Source organism: Osmerus mordax, chromosome 14 (assembly GCF_038355195.1).
Source record: "Osmerus mordax isolate fOsmMor3 chromosome 14, fOsmMor3.pri, whole genome shotgun sequence".
Classification (NCBI taxonomy): Eukaryota; Metazoa; Chordata; class Actinopteri; order Osmeriformes; family Osmeridae; genus Osmerus; species Osmerus mordax.
In genome coordinates this window covers 7815613-7835304 of record NC_090063.1, presented here as the reverse complement: position 1 = coordinate 7835304, position 19692 = coordinate 7815613, and the positions used below count along the sequence as shown (strand labels likewise).

General features: G+C 45.4%; 2 protein-coding genes across 4 annotated transcripts; both read left to right on the top strand.

Moving 5' to 3' along the window:
• Positions 1 to 244: 244 nt before the first annotated feature.
• On the top strand, positions 245 to 4689 carry oacyl (O-acyltransferase like). Its single transcript, XM_067250260.1, has 15 exons — positions 245 to 401; positions 527 to 660; positions 854 to 932; positions 1065 to 1200; positions 1299 to 1500; positions 1741 to 1942; positions 2145 to 2247; positions 2347 to 2448; positions 2580 to 2745; positions 2885 to 2964; positions 3204 to 3314; positions 3422 to 3545; positions 3680 to 3866; positions 4079 to 4221; positions 4328 to 4689. Exons 1-15 carry the CDS (start codon positions 245 to 247, stop codon positions 4442 to 4444), a joined length of 2043 nt encoding a protein of 680 aa, XP_067106361.1. The 3' UTR covers positions 4445 to 4689.
• Positions 4690 to 10517: 5828 nt separating this feature from the next.
• On the top strand, positions 10518 to 19166 carry alpk2 (alpha-kinase 2). 3 transcript variants are annotated; one of them, XM_067250942.1, is made up of 11 exons: positions 10518 to 12358; positions 13521 to 14676; positions 14845 to 15093; positions 15184 to 15331; positions 15712 to 15839; positions 15967 to 16008; positions 16523 to 16821; positions 17100 to 17188; positions 17283 to 17500; positions 17592 to 17640; positions 17758 to 19166. In XM_067250942.1, exons 1-11 carry the CDS (start codon positions 11171 to 11173, stop codon positions 17957 to 17959), a joined length of 3768 nt encoding a protein of 1255 aa, XP_067107043.1. In that variant the 5' UTR covers positions 10518 to 11170; the 3' UTR covers positions 17960 to 19166. The 3 variants fall into 3 exon arrangements, with proteins under 3 accessions (XP_067107043.1, XP_067107041.1, XP_067107042.1); XM_067250940.1 differs by having other exon boundaries at positions 13521 to 15093; XM_067250941.1 differs by lacking the exon at positions 17592 to 17640 and having other exon boundaries at positions 13521 to 15093; positions 17758 to 17944.
• The last annotated feature ends 526 nt before the right edge of the window (positions 19167 to 19692 follow it).

Below are 19692 nucleotides of genomic sequence, written 5' to 3'. Positions count from 1 at the left end.
TACTGACAGTGAAGAACAAGTAAGGTAGTAGTACTCGAGAGGAAAACAGATTTAACGGTCCAGAGTCAGTTCTAGGCTAGTGACGACTGGCCAGGTCATTCACAGTGATGTGTGAAGCCTCAATTACCACGCTGATTGGTCTGCGGCAGATTAAGGGACAGGAAGTGATCACAGCCCAGGTGATCATGTGTCTCCCCCTGTGTTATTTAAAGAGCTGATCCATTGAAAATATGCACTCCCTGAGATGGTCCTGGTCCGGGGCCCTCTGTTGTACCGTCTCACTCTGTGGGCTGTGGTGACAGCAGCCTACAGTGGGAACGTAACCGAGAGATGCATGCAGGACACCAAAGCTTTTCTCTGGGAGCTTCATCAGGACAGCCCAAGTCCATATGCTGCTTTAAGTAAGTACCTGATTGTCTCCTAAGATGATATGTACATCAAGCTGAAGGATGTTTGAATTGATGTAATTATGTGACACCTCATTGATGTGATGTGTGTATGTGTGCATGCGCGCTTTTATGTACAGTGTACGATGCCTTTGGGAAGATAGGCAGCGATGTGAAGGGCGGCAACACTAACAGACCGGGGTCTCTCCAGGAGTGTCTCTCTGTCCAAGGCCCCTCCTTTTCAGGACAATATTGCCAGGTGTTCCTCAAGCAGGTGAGGAGAACGAGTACTTAATGCAGACTTAGAATCCGCTCCACCAAAGCCACATCCTGACCTTAGTAATAAATGGTGGGAAAAACAAATAACTGATATAAGATCCGACCTTAAGCCTCCCTAGGGCATATTGTATCATATTGTGACTTAATGCCAAGTTATTTTGTGTCCTGAATATATATTTGTGTTATAGGACCCAGTCCAGTATTTTGTAGGCATCTGTGTTCCTGACTCCTGTGATGAGGACGAGGTGCAGACCATGGTTGTTTACGGTCGGTGTCAAGGTCAAAAAATGGTCACAGACCTAACAAAGAAAGACATGGGTCCCACACAACCGTGTAAAGGTTCCTATTCTATCTCTTTTTTCCAGATCCAGTGATAGAATGTGAATGTGTGTTTTCCAGAAATGTTCCAGAAAGGTCACACGTCCCTCATCCCTCCGTTTCCGTCCATCCTGGTGGCCCAGTCCACTCAGGGCATCTTCATGACTCATTGTCTAAGCAACACGGCCACCCCGGACCTGTCTGCTGTTACCTGCCTGTAAATACCTCTGACCTAACCTGTTGTTCTCTTATTAGCTCAAGGCAGAAAGACATTGTTTCATGGGCTGTGGCCGTCTCTCTCTCATTCTCCTCCAGGTTTGTTTGTTGTGCCATGGTGGCTGTTCCCCTTGCCGCAACTGTACTCATAGCCATCATCAAGTGGCAGCTGAAAAGAGAAGTCAGTCCAGGAGTGGAGTCTTCTTCTCTGAGCACCAACCCTAACATGTATGGGACCCTCATGCACAATGGCTCCCCTAGTGTTGATATAAACCAATGCACTCTCCAACAGCTAAACCAGGTCAGCGACACAGACGACAACCATAGAGAGGACTCTGAAGAGAACAGTAAGTTTGTGTGTGCCTAACCGTAACCCCTAATAAACACCCTTCTCTGTGTACTGCTTGCAAGGCTACTGTGCGTAGCCTTCTCAGGAAGCATAGGTGCTTTGGGGCTGATTCTATTGCCGCATCTGATTGCCTGGACCAGGAGAGGTCATCATTCAACTGTGTGTAAACATGTACAGTACAAGTGTGTGCAGTCCCAACACCCCCACTCCTGTGTCCTGCCAGGCTGGGTCTACTCGTGCCTGCAGGCCTTCTCCATCCAGAGGAGCAGCCAGGGGGTCCTGAGCTGGACGGGCACCAGGGCAAGCTACTCCTCCCTCAACGGAGTCCGTATCTTGAGCCTGCTCTGGATCATCTGTGGGCACACCATCCAGCTCAGCGCCTGGAACAACCTGGGTATGCCCTGATACAGCACATGTCGCCGATAGACCTCGCATAGAAAGAAGAGAAGCAACCTAGGCCTCTTTCCACTCATACGACTCGTTACTACAAGACCATCTGACCTGAATCAGAAATAAACAAGAAATAAAAGAGACATAACCCCAGTGGAAACCTTTAGATTATTGTGAAGCATATAAATGAGATGTTTCCATTACAGATAATGACAAGAGGTGGAAGGAGACAGTGGACAGGAATCCACTGTATGTATTTGCTTTCAGTGGGCCTGTGTATCTGGCAGTAGACACCTTTCTGCTTTTGGGGTGAGTCTGGAACAATAAAGTAGTCCTGGAATAATTCCACAGATGAAAGTCAAGTGTGCACAAAGTGACTCCTCTTGCATGTGTGCATGTGTGTGTCAGAGGTCTCCTGAGTGCTAAGTCTCTACTGGGTTCCATACAAAAGTCTGATGACAAGTTGAGCATCTGTCTGGTGGTCAGCTATCTCTTCAAGAGATTCAAAAGGTGGGTTCATTTTTTCCCAAATAGATAAGGGAGTACTGAAAACGAATGATTCTAAAATGTCTGCGCTCTCGTATTGTAAATACTGCTGTAGTGTCTGTGTGTAACGTGTCCCCCACTCACCACCTGTCCAGAGTCCAGCCCCTGCACCTGTTCATCATCTGCGTGGCCATCGGATTCTTCTCTGTGGTCCATAGGGGAACCTTCTGGTTCATCGCTGAGGATGAAATCCTCAACTGCAAGAAGTATTGGTGGTCCAATCTGCTGCTGGTCAACAACCTCTTGACCATCACTGACATTGTGCGAACATAGTGTGTTTGGGGGGCTGGGGGAAAGAATATGGCAGGGCGGAGGAGAAATTGCTGTTTGCAACAAACATAAAGACATTTTTTTTCCAAATCTGTTTGAAAACTGTTTCGAATCTTGTCTTTTTCCACAGTGTGCACCTTGGACCTGGTATCTGTCCCTAGACTTCCAGTTCTACGCCACCACACCTCTGCTTGTATACCTCTACAGGCTGTGAGTCAGGCTCATCTGACACGATCATGAATACATTTAACATAATTTTCCTGACCTTCTATCACAGTATGTTCTCCTATTGAACATACTGACAGCGTTCATAACAATTGTGTTTCTCAATATTACGTTCAAACTAATTATGATCAATGAGTTCAGCCATTACTGGACATGGAATTGATTTGAGCTGGCATGCCTATTGCATTGTTTCACTTCTACATCTCCACCTTTCACTGTGGCAGGAACAAAGGTTTGCTGGTTGCCATTGCAGCAGTCCTACTGGTTTTGTCCAGTGTCACCAGTGCTGTCCTTACTGCTTTCCTGCACCTCCCAGTTCACCAACCAACGACTCTGTAAGATCTACTCAAATATAATTTAAAACACAGGAGATATATTTGAAGTGTACACTACTTGTTTATGTAGTTCAAGTTGCTCTTGTTGTCTGTTTGTGTGTTTCCAGTGCTTATAAAAGCTACTTTCAATATTACTACAATAAACCATACACCAGATATGGGCCCTACCTAATAGGAATCCTATCAGGGATATTCATGACCACCAAAAAGAATAACCTTATAAGACACCAGGTATGATGTCATTCATATCTACTAGTCTTAGTACAAGGCATAAACACAATACTCTGCAGATCTATGACCTAATTTAAAAGTAAAAGTTACCATGGCTACATTGACTGTATATGTCTCTGTCTCTTCTGTGACAGTGGCAAGCAGCGCTGGGTTGGTTCACCTCCCTGTCAGTCATGGCTGTGCTGGTGGGATTGGCCTATGTTCTCCGAGAGGTCCCTGCCCAGGCCTCTGCCCCCCATGCTCTCTATCAGGGTCTCCATCGCCCCCTGTGGGCCTTGACTGTGGCCTGGATAGTACTAGCCTGTGAGGAGGGCTATGGAGGTAAGATTTTTTTTTTATTCGAACGATGCCCTACTAATCCTTGATCACCTGCTGTACTTGTTATATGCACTATTTATACATTGCTTTGGATAAAAGCGTCAAATGAAGAAAACATTGTTAAATGTAATTATTTGCCTCACTTTTTCTCTCAACAACTCTCTCTGTCTCTCTCTCTCTCTCTCTGCCTGTTTCATTGTCTCTCTCCCTCCCAGGGTTCGTTGACAGGCTCCTGTCCCTCAGCCTGTGGGTTCCTCTGTCCAACATCAGCTTTGCCTGTTATCTCATCCACCCCATTCTTATCATCATCTACAATGGCAAACAGGAAACACCAATTCACTACACCGACATCAATTTTGTGAGTAGTTCATCGTCCTACGTGGTTTGAATCCTCCTGACTGATCAGACTCTGAGCTGAACTGGGTTCAAATGGGTCTGATGCTGTTTCCCTTTGTTCTCCTCAGTTCTATCTGTTTATAGGCCACACAGCGCTCACACTGGTGGTGGGCTATGTTCTAACAGTCCTGGTGGAGAAGCCATACCTGTTCCTGAAGGGGAAGAACACTAAGTACCAAAACTAAGTCATTGGACATTGGACCAGTCAAAATACAGCGTCAGCCTAGTTCATCTCCAACCCTATAGGATCTATTCCCTATCCACTAGAACCAGTACATAGACAACCCCAACAACTGACCTCCTTCTCTGTCAGGTTTAAGAGGACTGGAAATGTACATGTGCAAGCAAGATGGTGCGGCTAAAGCTAAATGAGTGTGTCTCACTTACTGGGAAAAGCCGGACATTAGAACTGACATGTGGTCCAAGTATGGACAAATGTGGACATGGAAGGAGTGTGCCAATTTAGTTCACATAAATATACTTAATGTAATGTCTAGTCAGTGTTTTGATTCTGTGAAATTTGTGAAACCTCAAACCTTAAGGCCTAAGTGTTTATTGAACGTGGTCTAGAATTTACATTTACATTTTAGTCATTTAGCAGACGCTCTTATCCAGAGCGACTTACAGTAAGTACAGGGACATTCCCCCCGAGGCAAGTAGGGTGAAGTGCCTTGCCCAAGGACACAACGTCATTTGACACGGCCGGGAATCGAACCAGCGACCTTCTGATTACTAGCTCGATTCTCTAACCGCTCAGCCACCTGACTCCCATGAATGTACTGTAGTACTGGAACATTCCAATAATAGAAGCAAAACCCAGACTTAGAAAACTCTGTTTGGCAAGCAGGGGGACGGTCTCTGCTTTACGCAAACGGTGACCTTTACCTCTCCAACTGCCTGCCAGCCTGCCACCACATGTACACGGGAGCATAGTAACCCAACCATCACACACAGTGAAGAACACACACACACACACACATAAGCATGGCGTATATGTGTCACACTTTTTCCATCGTTTTGAAATATTTGCCTCTTTATTAAGTCAATGACTAAAGGAAGATGTGGGTGATTGCAAAAGGGAGCGGCCAAGCATATAACGTCAGAATGAAGTGAATTGACCAGGAATCTTGTTGAATGGCTCTTGATTGTGCATTAAAAGTATCACCATGGTAATTGTCTAAGTCAGCGTGTGAGTGAAACATTTTTTATTCACCGTAATCAACCTGTTGATTACGGTGAATACGGTTGATTACAAATTAACACTCTCTGAGAAATGTGAAGTGTCTCATGTAGAGCTTTCAATGACCTCAGGCAGATCGAACACTCATTTACACTTTTTTCGATCCAACTAAGTTTCCATGTGATACATAGCTCCCCCCAGTGGACAGCTGTGAGATTGTCATTAGAGCGTTGAACAGCAAGGCAGTTCTGTGTAGAGGCTTTTGTACTTGTTGCAATGAGAGTGATTCATCAGGCTGACTCATCCGAAAGGTCTGCAGTTCAATATGACTAAAGCATCTTAACATGCTGTCCCTTTTAGCATTGGACAAGTGTGCCTTCCTGGTCTCTTGACATTTGGTCCTGGAGGTTAGTCGTTGTGGGCTCAGCCATCGCCCCTCCTCTACCCTACCCACCACCACAGTGTGTGCGTCAGGATGGTGATTAACATGGAATCATGTTTTAAGATCAGCATGGTGGAATGTGGCGTGTTATCATCTTCACAGCTTCGTGACATCTGTTGTTGGTTGACTCGGGTTATGAGCAAGAGTTAAGAGTTTAAATGTTTTGGTTCGTATCATAGAGATCCACACTGTGTATTCCTCCACAGAAACTGAATTAATCTCTACTACTGTTGAGAAATCTAATCTCCATAGAAGGTGACATAAATAAGGCTCTACTATGGAATGTACAATTTAGATAATAGATCAACTACGTCAAGAAAACTTAAACTCTGGGACTTGTCTCTGGGACAAAATAAAGCCTGTAAAGCCTGTCAAGTATTGCTCCATAGTTGTCTGTCAGACAGTGTTGTGTGTGACTCTGTCATTAAATGATACTGCAGGAGTCTCCAGTCAGCCTCCCACTCTTCTTACGTGTGTAACACCCCCGTCCACCTGGCCCTGCGTAGGAATATAGTCACCACTGGTTGGCGGGTGCCAAATGGCAAGTCGTTTGACAACACATGGTAAATATAACTGAGTAAGGAAAGATGAAACCGTCCTCTGCATTTGGCTTCCTGAGACTGCCATGGGTTCAATTCAGCTCCGCTGTTTACAATGTGTGAGAGAAGCTCGCACAACAACAGCAACTATCCACGTTTTCCTTATTACAGGGCTGAGCTGGTCTATAGAGGTCTGATGTGCCTGTGAGTCCTGCAAAAGGGCATTTTCTGATTCATACAAATCCCAAATACTTTTGTGGAAGTCCTCAGTTTTAGATAGGAACGTGTCATATAATCTGTGCTCCACACAATTAGAGTTTAGTACCTTCTTTTAACTTACATGATTCTTCTATACTGTTTGTTACTGTCCACCCATCATAGAGTACCTTCCTTCCTCTGCAGTTCCTCCTTTGATGAGGAACTTCTAAGAAGCCACTTCAGCTAGCGAGGGTCCATAACAAGTGTAGGCAACAGTTTCTTGGGCAAGACTGGAATTTATTTCAGACATAGTGTTGCAGATTCACCTCACAGATGACACAGAATTTTTTGGGGAGAATCCTTCCTCACACAGGTACTCTGAAGTCTTAACCGCGAGTGTAGAAGTAACAACGTGCTGTAGCATTCCAGGTAAATATACAGAGACTGAGCAATCAGTATCTCAATTGTCGCCTTTCGTATCAGCTGAGGCCCTTTGTCTGCCATGTCAGCCACTAAAGCAACATGTGTGCTTGATTGGCTGTACTGCCGGCCGGGTCCTCCCTGTGCCCCATGGAACCTCTGATGCTGAGTGTTGGAGAAAGCAGTGATAAGTAAAGACACAACACAGCATACTGGAGGATATTTGGAACCCACAGAACATAGGTCTCACACTTGTTCGCACACACTGTGCCCTCTGGCTGTTATGTCACCTTAGCACTTTGTGTGTTTACAAAACAGGAACAGGTGTGGTAGGATGGGGGGGAAGGGGGGGGAGTAGAGAAGGACTGACCTCTGTGTATGTGACCTTAAGGGCAGATACCTGGCACATAAATTCCCAGGCAAACACCATGGGGAGACATTACCACACACATGCACACACAAACACACAGCTACAAAGACTTGCAAATCCCTAAATAAACAAAATCCCTCGGACACACAGCCAGGCCTCTCTAAAACCCTCAACAACCTCACCAGTTGTTTCACGATGACACTATGGAGCTTAAATAACCTACCCAATTACAAAACAGAACTACAGACAGATGATGTAACTATGGAATATTACAGACAACCATTATTTAAATTGCAAACAGGCTTTCAGGCTTTGTGGTGACTGCTCCCCAGTCACCAGTTACCAATGCTAAAACTGAAAGACTGCAAGTGGAGGAGCGAAGTACCAGGTGTTTTGAAAGAGGATGGATAGGTAGGTTTGGAGGTGTAGGACAGTCTGGAGGAGGAGCGGGGTGTTCTCCTCAACCCTGGCATGCTGCAGTGATATGGCTGTGGTTGTGTCCAGGTGGAGTTTCGGGCCGTGAGGATTTGGGGTGGGGCTGGGTGTGGGTGTGGAGGAAGGATAGGAAGGGGATAGACATAGGGAATGAGAAGAAGGGGAGGGTGAGATATTACGGCCCTAAAGAAGGAGAAAAGCTTTGTCAAGGTACATTCTGTGGGGAATGGGACTGATGGCCAAAGTGGAGAGAGGGAGAGGGGGACAGGTGTACAAACAGACGCTGTGGCTAACAGTGTGCACTCACTGTCTGGGCTGCATTGAATATCGTGTTCTGTCAACATAGAAGCCCGCATCCTCCCTGAGTTGAGTTCATTTTTTTTCGGTTCGGTCCTCAACAACCGCACAATTTTAGGGTGACAGCTAAATCTTCCTTAACAGCAACCACACAGGAGTGGGGACTGGGCCATAGACCGAAGGGCATCCAGCCTGTGTGCTCTCATCTCTCACATACTTTGATATTCACTGACCTGGATATCAGCCAGTTGAGTAGGCTATCAGCCAGTTGATATGTAAAGGCTCTAAATCACTTCATCACAACTTTTCCATGCCATCTACCCAAGCTAGGATACCTTTCCTCGAATTGAGTCATGGAAATATGTGGTGCCCGGCCACCTGTCAAGGAGGGCTACCTCACATTTCCATCTCACGGGGTCAGTAGAGCTGACTTTAAAGGGTAGTATGGACAACTGAGCCCAATGAGATGAGGGGGGTCGGGTGTAGACTCTTACCTAGCCGGCTACGTCCTCTTCGTCTACAGTGAAACCCAAAGTTGTGCCTCAATGCCTCCTCTAGACAGCATTCCATAGCACAGCGTCCCAGATTCCTATCACCATCACAGTGTTCTGTGGCACCACAGATTACAAAGGAGAATGGACGTTAATCCTAATGACCACAGGCGTTTTCATATATATGTTTTTTAACACGTTAGAACTGGATGTTTGTAAGGGTAATCGTCAGTGAAAACGACAGAAATATAGAGTATGTGTTAGGTCCTCAGGATTGGCATGTGTCCTTGCTATCAGGTAACTGACTTTGTACTTGAGGGGGGCAACAGCTAAAAATAGGAGCCCCTTTGGCTAAGCTTGAGCTTGTACCCCATGTTCAGTCTGTATAATCAACCACGCGGATGTAAAAAAGGTATGTAAAAGCCTTTTGGAAATACCCCTCTCTATGCTGACACCAGACTGTCTTAAAGTTATATGAGGTCTGTTGTTGTTATTTGACAGGGCTTGTTTGGGATGTCCACTCTAATGTGTTTACTGTAAGTGTTTATTCTGAACAAAAAATAAATGGACATGGAAATAGTTGTTGTTGGGCCCAAAACTAATTTAATCAAAGTGTTCATCATTGTTTCAGTATTTGCTTTGATATTTCTGAAATCAATTGTTTAGATAGATTATTGATGAATCAAAACTGTTGCAGATTGTGATTGTGATGAGTTGATCATCAAAATGTAGGTAGTGTGTCAGTGGTTGTTTAATAAAACACCTGGTTGATGATGACAGTTCTAGTGTGACGTTAGTGACATTTATGGAGACCTATACATTTGCCGGACTGCATTAAGCTTCTACAGAGGTACATGTATAAGTTTGCTATGGTAGCAAGGCAGATTTAGAAAGTCTTGAGCAGCCTTTGATTCGGATGAAAAACCCACTGTCATGATCATGTGATCTGTTATTATACTGACAGGCATATACAGCATGTGGGCAGACGGAGCACATGCTGACAGCTTTATTGTTCTTTAATGTCAGACCAAACAAATGTATGACCTTTCACCTGGGGGGAGGGGGGATATGGGTCACAGTGACAGTCATGATACGTCACATACTGTAGTTGATCCTAGGCAGCATCAAAACAATAATTTGAGTAAATTATCTGTGTGTATCTCCAGCAAAGGCATTCAGATGCATTCTATGTGCCATCTATGCAACCAACCAATTGTATTTAACAATGGTTAAATACAATTCTTGACATCTTTTAAAGGTGTTGTGGAAACAACAATAATTAGTATAGGCAGATCATGTTGATGTTTTAGGGGAAGATGGAACCTGTGTGGAACAGGTTTATAAAAGTCTGAATTTTGTCAATAGGTCTCTTTCTAGTCTTGGTAAACATCGCAAATATCCCTGTTCAGGCGCCCTTTAATCTCAATGGAATTCCACCGACGCAGGACATTGGGTGAACTGGTATTTTTCCAGAATGGCTGCCTTTCCCCCTGCCCCTGCCCCCTCTTCTCCTCCCTGGAAACTAAAACAGGCTGCACCCCCCACACAACCCCCCCCACCCACCCCACAACACTTCTGTCCTCTCCAATCTCTCTGGATGGCACCACACTGGCTAAATCAGGTCATTAGGTTATCTGATGGTTCAAGCAACTAGTGTAGCTGTCTATGACAGAGTAGAATTCCTGGATGTGACCTGACAGCTAGAGAGCGTTATTGGGCTTATTGAGTGATGAGACTTAACACTGCTGCTCAAACCTGCTGATGAACTGCTGCTGCCTGTTTTCTTCCTTTCTTTGTTTTGTTCACTCCCTGACTTCACAGAAGTGTATAGAGAAGTTTTACCGCTTGGGAGGAGATGACAGCTGATCAGGTTGATTCTGAAGAGGCCAATCATCTACTGTTCGCTAACCTCTCCACTGTCAAGCCACAACCCCTGCCTACACCCTTCACCCTGGGGTTACTGGGGAAAAAACACCAATAATGTGACTCTAGTCTAAGTTCTGGAGTTTATACGCCTTTCTCAGATGAGTGGACAGTGTAAGACCAGACAAGCAATTGGACTCAAGAATTATAAATAGATCAAAGACACAGAGACGGCCTGCTACAAAGTTTCTCTTAGGCAGGAAGGTCAGAGAGCTAATTTAATAGTGAACACGGAGAAAACAGATACAAGAGATGACAGCTGGTATAAAGAAAAGAAGGCGTATAAATATAAAAGGCAGTCCTGGAATATTATGTTAGCTTTCTTATCGGTCTGAGCACAGGACATGGGAAATACACTAGTGTAAAAGGGGACATACTCACAAGACTGCAATACAATAATCAATACAACTGAATATGGTAAAATGTAGATAACAATGGATAATCTAATGCAAGATGTTAATAAGGCAAATCACTGTCACTTGATCGCTGATTTTGATTGACACATGCCAACAGTAAATCCTTCAATTTCTTCACAATCACAACTCCGGCTGCCCCCTCTAAGACCCAATAGCCTGATCTCCTTATTAAGCCCATATCAGGTCTCCCAGACAGCTTGATGGACCAGGACAGCATCTCCAATCCTGGCACACTCCCTGACTCAGTGCTGACACCTCAGAACATTACCATCGGGACCATTGAGAACAGTCTCAGGGTTGACAGGGCAGTGGATGACAAGGCTGTGGATGACAGGGCTGTCGATGACAGGGCAGTGGATGACAATGTGACTAACTATGACTCTGACTATGACACACGTGTCTTAATCTTGCTCTCGAAGGATCCAACAACAGAAGCCAACCGGATTAGTGAACAGGGGCCCCTGAGCCTTTCAGAAATGGGCCAGCGTGAAATCGAGCTGCCCTCTGTCACTGTTGGGAGCTTAACAAGCAAGATCAGGCCCACGACACCAGAGGTTATCTTCATATCCACGGAGGAGGAAGAAAGTGACACTTCTAATGAGTTGTGGTTGGACGCGTGCCAATATTTGGCAGATGAGGAGAATGAGGGGGCTATTTTAGACAAGTGTGGACATTCTCTGGACATGGGCAGGACTTGGTCAAGATTCTCTGCCGACAACACAAAGGTGTCAGATTTCACCTGTGGAGCGGACACTGTCATTGGTCAGGTTGGCAGTGACTTGGACCAGTTGAGGCCACCGGTTGAGAGGTGGCTGTCTGCAGACAGCTGGTCAAGCGCACTTTCAGACTGGGCAGTCGAAGAACAAGTCCCTGAGGACTTCATTGCAGCCTTCACGCCAACACAAACAGCCACTCAGGGACATCCACAGTTGCCCATGGCCATCCAGGACCAAATGTTGGAGCCCAGCCCCACCACAGAGAGCCCCATCCTCACCGGGCAACACTGTTTCAGCACCACCAGCCCTACCATCCCAGGCAAACTACTTAAGGAAGCCCAGTTCCAGGTCAGAGACAACCAGGCAACCAAGTTGAAGAGGGAAACATCATCAGTGAAAGGAGATAAGGAGCCCAGAGAGAGCCAAGCCACCCAAGATGACAGCTTTGACTGCCCTGCAGACATACTCTCATCTGTGTGTTCACTCTGTGGCACGCGGGCCTCTGAACAATATCATTTCAATGTGGGCGCACCATCAGACAGAGTTTTTACAGGGAATTATGATGCTGGCGTGGAAATAGACACTCTCTTATTGTCTGCTGAAGAGGACAGTGAGTGTCAATATACCTTCCTGGAGGGTGAATATACCTTTGTGAAGAAGGATAAAAAAGAGGTAGGATTTCAGCATTTATGGTTTTTATGTTTGGTATTAGTTTTGATAAAATATTCTTTGTGTTTTATTGGAATTGCTTTTTGAATACCAAAATGGTATAGTGTGTGTTTCTCAGCAGCTACATTTAAGGGAATATTTTCTTGGGAAAGCTGGTAAATTAGGAGAGTAGCGTCATACACTCATGTATCACACCCTTTTACTGGAGTGATGTCACCTTGAATTGTACCCTTGATGATCCATGCATGGTGCAAAGGTAACACACTAGCCACAGTCAAGTCAAAATAAATATTTCCAATTCAACACCCAATGTTTTAACGTCATCCATATCCAGCTGAGCTCTCGACCAAATCAGTCTACTGGTTCATAAGAATAGTCACCTGGCACAGTTCTCAAGTCATCCTCTTAGTACTCTGGCTTGGAAATTGGAAGGAGTCCACCAGTCTTTTAGTTGATCTTGTCCACGAGGCCTGGCTACTGTGTTTCAGACTGACAGCAGGGTATGGAAAGGAAATGGGAGGGCTAGAGATAAGGTATCCGATGGATAAAAATGGCGTCTAATTATAACGGGTGTTCGGTTATATAAGCACGCATCGCAAGCGTGTCAGACAAGGGGGGTGAAGGGAGAGCACAGCTGACGATGTAACAGAAACTCCCCTTCCCCAGCATGCGGATACACAGTCTCAAGAAGCTCACTGGCCGACCGGTCTGTGGAGGCCACTTTGGATTGGCTCTGCCCTAGGGCTGCGTATAAAGAGGGCTTGTTTGTTTTAGCAGTCTGAGAACGACCCTTTATGTAGAGAGTAACTCTGACATGTAAGCATGATGTTTTGTCCAATCCTGTCCTGACGTTCCACAGAAAGGTATGTCTATGACATGAATGCTCTGTGAACGGTAATGTGAGAAATGTGGAGGATGACGTGTTCAACCAAACACTGCCAGCTAAAACATTAACAGCTACCTACAATTTTACAATACAAAAACTGTCACATACAAAAACATTGTATGTTTGTTGGAACTGTCAACTAAACACATATACATCCTTGATTACTGTACATTTAATAATACGAATGAGCTATGTTATAAAATGTAACAAAATGTTTTGTAAACATAATGATTAAATCCACTTTTTTTTTTAATTGTGTGAATTTCTTTGTTTCTCCAGAGTTGTAGAGATGTACTGAGGAAGGTGACAGAGAAAGACGTTGTGACGCAGCTGGCTTCGCTGGTGGAGGAGAGAGGCACAGGGAGTTATGGGTCAGCAATAAGCCTCTCACATTTCCCATGTCAAGAGGCGACCAAGGTTGAGTGTGTGTGTGGCAAAGCAGCCGAACAGTTGACGGAGCTTCACATCTCCACACACACCCAGAGGAACACTCTCGTGACCACGGACTTGCAAGGAAAGGGCACACACTTGTCCTTAAACACATCGTCCCTCCAGGAGGGGAATAAGGAAGGAACATGGGGGAGTCCACATTTTATTGTGCCATTAGCTCCTCTCAGTGTTGGCTCCACTCATAGGTCAAACAGTGCTTTGGGAGGAGAGACAGCCTGTGTCAAGAGCTCTTTCAATGGTGCCAAAGGCCACACTTGTCCCTGTACACAACCTAGCGAACTCTGGCTATCCTTTAGAGGAAATACTGACAAGCCGAATTTGGACAATCATGTTAACAACTTGTCAGGTAGGCATCGTGGACAGTTGACGTTTGTCTCCAGTTGGAGTCTGAATAAAGATTCTCTCACGTACTCTGGTGAAAAGAAGGAGTTTTCCTTCAATGACAAGACAACAAACGCACAGGAACTCAGGGAACTTGGCAAAGAACTATCCAATCTGGTCATACTGACCGGTGATAACCTTGTGGTCTCTGAGGAAGACCGAGTTGCCTGTGTCACACTGGATCTCCAGGACTCTTTGACCTCCAGTTTTAAACCTGTTTTCAAATCTGTTATGGCGGGCAACGGACACTGCATTGTGGATCAGAAAATGGGCCAGAAGATGCCTCATGCCAAGTACACTTCAGAGATGAAAACACGCTCCAAGAAGGATTTGTGTCACCAATTAGCTCCGCAGGCTTCAAAGAAGCAGGAAAACCAGATTCTTGGACCAAACCAAACGTCCTCAAAGCAGCAGGAGAATATGGGAACCAATGAGAACCAGGACGACAGCTTGGTGACCGTCATAGAGACCGTTGTCGTCACAGAGAAAGTTGCAAAAGCCCATGGTAAGAAAAAGAAAAAACACTCCCAGAATGCAGCGGTGAAAAGCGAGGCTGAGCCATTGGTGGAGGTAGAGAATGGAGCTAAACAGAAAATATCAAAAGGTAAGAATTACATCACTGAGGCCAAGGCGTCTGCCATGAGCAGGCAAAGTAACCCAACATCAGCTTGTCAGAAAGACAACAGTGAAACAGATTACCCTCAAAGACAGCCACAGCAACCTGCTGTCAAATATGCATCTGAGGGGGTCACTAACAAAGGGGTCTCTGTAGGGGAACCTCTCTCTGTGGCCCCTAAGGTACCCCAGAATATTGTCTTATTGGGCCAGCGGAGTGATGATGTCATCAAACGGCGACGTGTTTCTGAGCTGAAGTTGGGTAAGCACGCGGTGGAATCCAAAGCACAGCAGTCAGAGTGTTCTGTCCAAGCGAGGGGAGAGGAGACCAAGGCACCTGTGGAAACAGCTCGGAAAAAAGCCTACAGTGAAGTGGTCAAGAAGAACGTTCACAGAAACATAGAAGGTCAATGGAAAGTCTAATCAAAGTTTCAATCCAATAACTGTAACACTTGTACCAGGGTGGTTTCCAATGTGTGTCCACATCTTTCTCCAGTGCCCAGAGTGGTACAGCCCATCCAGGCAGGACCCGTTGATGAAGACCCTCAGAGCCTCTGTCTGTGGTGCCAGTTCTCCGCTGTGTTCACAGACCACACAGTCACATGGACCAGAGACGGTGCTGCCCTGGCTGTGGTCCATAGAAGGTGAGTCCGCTTCTTATCTTGGGTGTTTTTTTTCTCACCACTGGGTGGTGCTCTTCTCCACCACAAGGATCAAATGCCTTTCGTAACCAGTGTGGTGATGATTCAACCCCAATTTAGAGTGGGAGGAAGAGGCACGTTTTCTGTTTATTCATTTTTTCTCAGCTTTCAGACCAGTAAACCCCCCCCCCCACTTCTGATGTAGACTTGGCTAAAGCAAATCACAGACACTGGGTGACATCTCCTAACGTCACATAAAAAAGAATCACGTTTTACAGGGCACTGTGAGAACAGTCTCACTTAGACATGGTCGTATTGGTCTTCTGTCGAGACTCGTGAGCCATGTTGAGTGGTGTTTCCAACTGCCTCTCTTCTTCGTCCAGTGCAGGAGATGAGAGTCGAGTGTCCGTCACTCTCTCCAAGGCGTCTAACAAGGACCTGGGAAGGTACCAGTGCTGCCTCAGATGTCCTGATAGCTCCGTCTCCCTGGACTATCTCCTCACCTATGAAGGTATGAATGCAACACCCGTCCTCTGCCAGAGAGAAGGAGGGAGGCAGGATGTGAACAAACACTGCAGATCTCATTCTGACTCCACAATGCAACTCACCTTTTTGGTTTTGTGACCTCGCTTCCACAGTGCTCAGTGAGATCATCATCCCCCCTCAGAGAAATATCCCAGGTACAAAATAAAGACTATTTCAAGAACATACACTGATGACCCAAAACATTATGACCACCTGCCTAATATGCGGTTGGTCGTCCATGTGCTGCCAAAACAGCACCAACCCACCGAGGCATGGTAGAGTCCTACCAGCCCCCTGAAGATGTCTTGTGGGGGTCAGATGGTTGAGTGGTTAGGGAGTCGGGCTATTAATCAGAAGGTTATTGGTTTGATTCCCGGCCGTGCTAAATGACATTGTGTCCTTGGGCAAGGCACTGCACCCTACTTGCCTCAGGGAGAATGTCCCTGTACTTCGCTCTGGATAAATATCTGGCACCAAAACATTAGCAGCTCATCCTTCAAGTCCTGTCCACAAGGCAATGCCTCAGCGGGTCAGCACTGTTTTAACGGCAGGCAGAAGACCAACAGCATATTAGTCAGAAGTTTATCATTTTTGGGCTTATCGATATAAGCGACCGTCTTCTACGGATGATTCATGACATTCATGGTATTTTTCATGTATGTCTTCCAGCTGCCCCTGCAGAGGTGGAAGAGGAGGAAGAGGAGATCAAGTGCTCCAGGCTGCTGTTTCACAAGGACTTCCTGTGTGACCAGCACTTCGCAGAGGACCAGTCTGCTAGCGTAGTGACAGAGAAGGTCCACTTTGGCGAGGGTATGCACCGCCGTGCCTTTCGCACTAAGATGCAGGCTGGCATGGTCTCTGTATTTATGCCTGGGCACCCCTGCGTGCTGAAGGTCCACAACGCCATCAGCTACGGGACCAAGAACAATGAGGAGCTGGTTCAGAGGAACTACAACCTGGCTGTAGAGGTAAGTAGTTAGGTCTGTCCGGTAATGGGAGTCAGGTGGCTGAGCGGTGAGGGAATCGGGCTAGTAATCCGAAGGTTGCCAGTTCGATTCCCGGTCATGCCAACTGACGTTGTGTCCTTGGGCAAGGCACTTCACCCTACTTGCCTCGGGGGGAATGTCCCTGTACTTACTGTAAGTCGCTCTGGATAAGAGCGTCTGCTAAATGACTAAATGTAAATGTAAATGTAATGGCCAGCAAGTTCTGCAAGGTTCTAATGTTCTGGTGCGTGTGTCTGTAGGAGTGCCACGTTCAGAACACAGCCAGAGAGTACATCAAGGCCTACACAGTTGTGGCCCAGTCCAAGGAGTCCTTTGGCGATGTTCCAGAGTGAGTATTGCCTCTTTAAAGAGAAACATTTTGAGCAGACATATAAGTACATTTATGATCTTGATATGAGTATGCGTTTGTGCGACAATCTTAGGATCATTCCCATCTACCTGGTCCACCGGCCTTCCAATGACATCCCGTATGCCACCCTGGAGGAGGAGCTGCGGGGAGACTTTGTCAAGTACTCAGTGAGGGACGGGAAGGAGATCAACCTCATGAGACGCGACTCAGAGGCTGGGCAGAAGTGCTGCACTTTCCAGCACTGGGTTTACCACAAGACTGAAGGAAACCTGCTGGTCACCGACATGCAAGGTGGGTTAAAGCAAATGCTCACGCACATATACATAAACACATGCACAGCAAGGACATTCTCTTTTGCAACATATATCTCGTCTCACTCTAGGAGTTGGAATGAGACTGACAGATGTGGGAATCGCAACCTGTAAGAAAGGGTGAGCATGTTTATGACTGAGAGAGAGGAACACAGAAAAAGCGATGTGATACATTTGATTGGGTATAGTGATTGTGGTTGGGATTCACTAATTGTGCCTTGTGTCTACTTTATCCAGATACCGAGGTTTCCGTGGTAACTGTGCCACATCCTTCATCGACCAGTTCAAAGTCTTGCACCTGTGCAACAAGTACTGTGAGCTGTTAGGACTCAAATCTCTACAGCCTAAACCCAAGAAGGTGGTCTCTGCCCCTAAACCTAAAGCACACCCTGCCCCTAAAAAAAAGACATTTGGACCCACTGTCAAAGGCAAGCTCTGAGAGGTCGATGCCCTCAGATCACAGGCATTAGATGGCTGTCGAAGATGGCGGAGTCAAGGTTGCACCACATGCTGTTAGGGCTTTGATCTGGGCTGGGGGCCTAAACTGTGGAGAAATCAGTCAAATGTTCTCCTGATCCTGGCCAACTACTAATTCGGATTAACAGGTGTATTTCTTGTATTTCAGCAGTTTGGGGACAGGATAAACGTCTTATATTTTATTGGACTTCACATTAACTATTTGTCTCTAAAATGTTATATTGTTGCATCTGAGTTTTTTGTACTTTGAAGACACATTTGAACATTTTGATTGATTTAACATGTGTCATATAAATACATACAGCAGTTTGTGAAATAAAAAAATGTAAGCTGAAAGATTATTCTGCTACAGTTAAAAAGTGAGAATATTGTACGTAGAAGTTGGACTGAAAGTGTTGGTTTTGTTCCAAGGCAATGAAACATTGTGATCTCCGAAACTCAGTATCTATGTATATTTTCTAGTGTGTAATACAATTTGTTTATTTAGTAAATACTTTTTTGTCTAATTTTAACTCTTTTTGTTTACTTTATCTTGACATTCACCACATTACCAAAATATTTATAACGTATGATATAAAATTATCCAGAAGTCTACAACCAAAGCTTAAATCATAGATTTTAACTATAATGTTTAAAGGAAATGTATAATGATTGCCAGTTATTAACCTACACAGAAGTCCCAGGGGAGGTAGAGTGTGATTCTAACACTTGAGAGCCCCGCCTTCCCTGCCGACATCTTAAGCCAGCTGTCTGCCTATACAACCTAGTCAGAATGCTGGCTGTGCCTCTAACCCTGCCAGGAGGTTATGGGAGATGTGCATTGACATCTGAGCTGCCAGCCTCTACACTGTTCACACCACTGCTACTGTAATTTAGGTTGTCTTACTGAATTATGGTGGTGCAATGGGTGGTAGTGGTCCTCCTCAGCTGTCAATTTGTGTTTATGTTAGTGTGTGTGAGAGCGAGAGAGATTACAGATACCGACATAGTCACTGTTGTTTGTCGGCTATTTTCATAGCCATCTATTCTGATGTCATACAGTCATAGTTTGGCAGCCAGAAATGACATGGCATGACAGCTCCATTGTGATTTAAAATGCAGACCACCTGGTCCAAAAGAAGGTGAGAATGTGATTGAAGAGCAAAATAAATGGTACAATAAAGGTTCAATCTTTACAAATGTTTATTATATGAATGCATTTACAATACAGCACAACACTAAAGCTTTGTCAGGCACAAAATGGGTCATGTATTTTTGTCTGTGAGGATCACAGTATTTGTACATTAGAGACCCATGAACACCACCTAGGCACACAGAGAACTGGGTCACCATCTGAGTCCTTGGTTGTCAAGGTGTCACTCATCTACAGTGTTTAACTCTATGACCTCCCCACCCTACTCTGCCCAGTAACAGATGACTCATCTGATTTCAATGTAACTGTCCATTTAAAATAAAGTATGTGCACGGATGATCAGACTAAAAGGAGGATTTCTTGCTCAGCAAGTTGCTATACCTGGAAACCAAAAACTCTGTTATCCATATAGGTGGCTGTTTGTTTGTTTTGTGAGTTCTGAAGAACGCAATGACATCAGCAGACAGTCATGGCCAGGTGGTTCTCTTCTCACCCTAGCTATTTGGTGTGATAATGGCGTTTGATAGCAGAGGACACAAACACCATTGTCACACTCCAAAGCT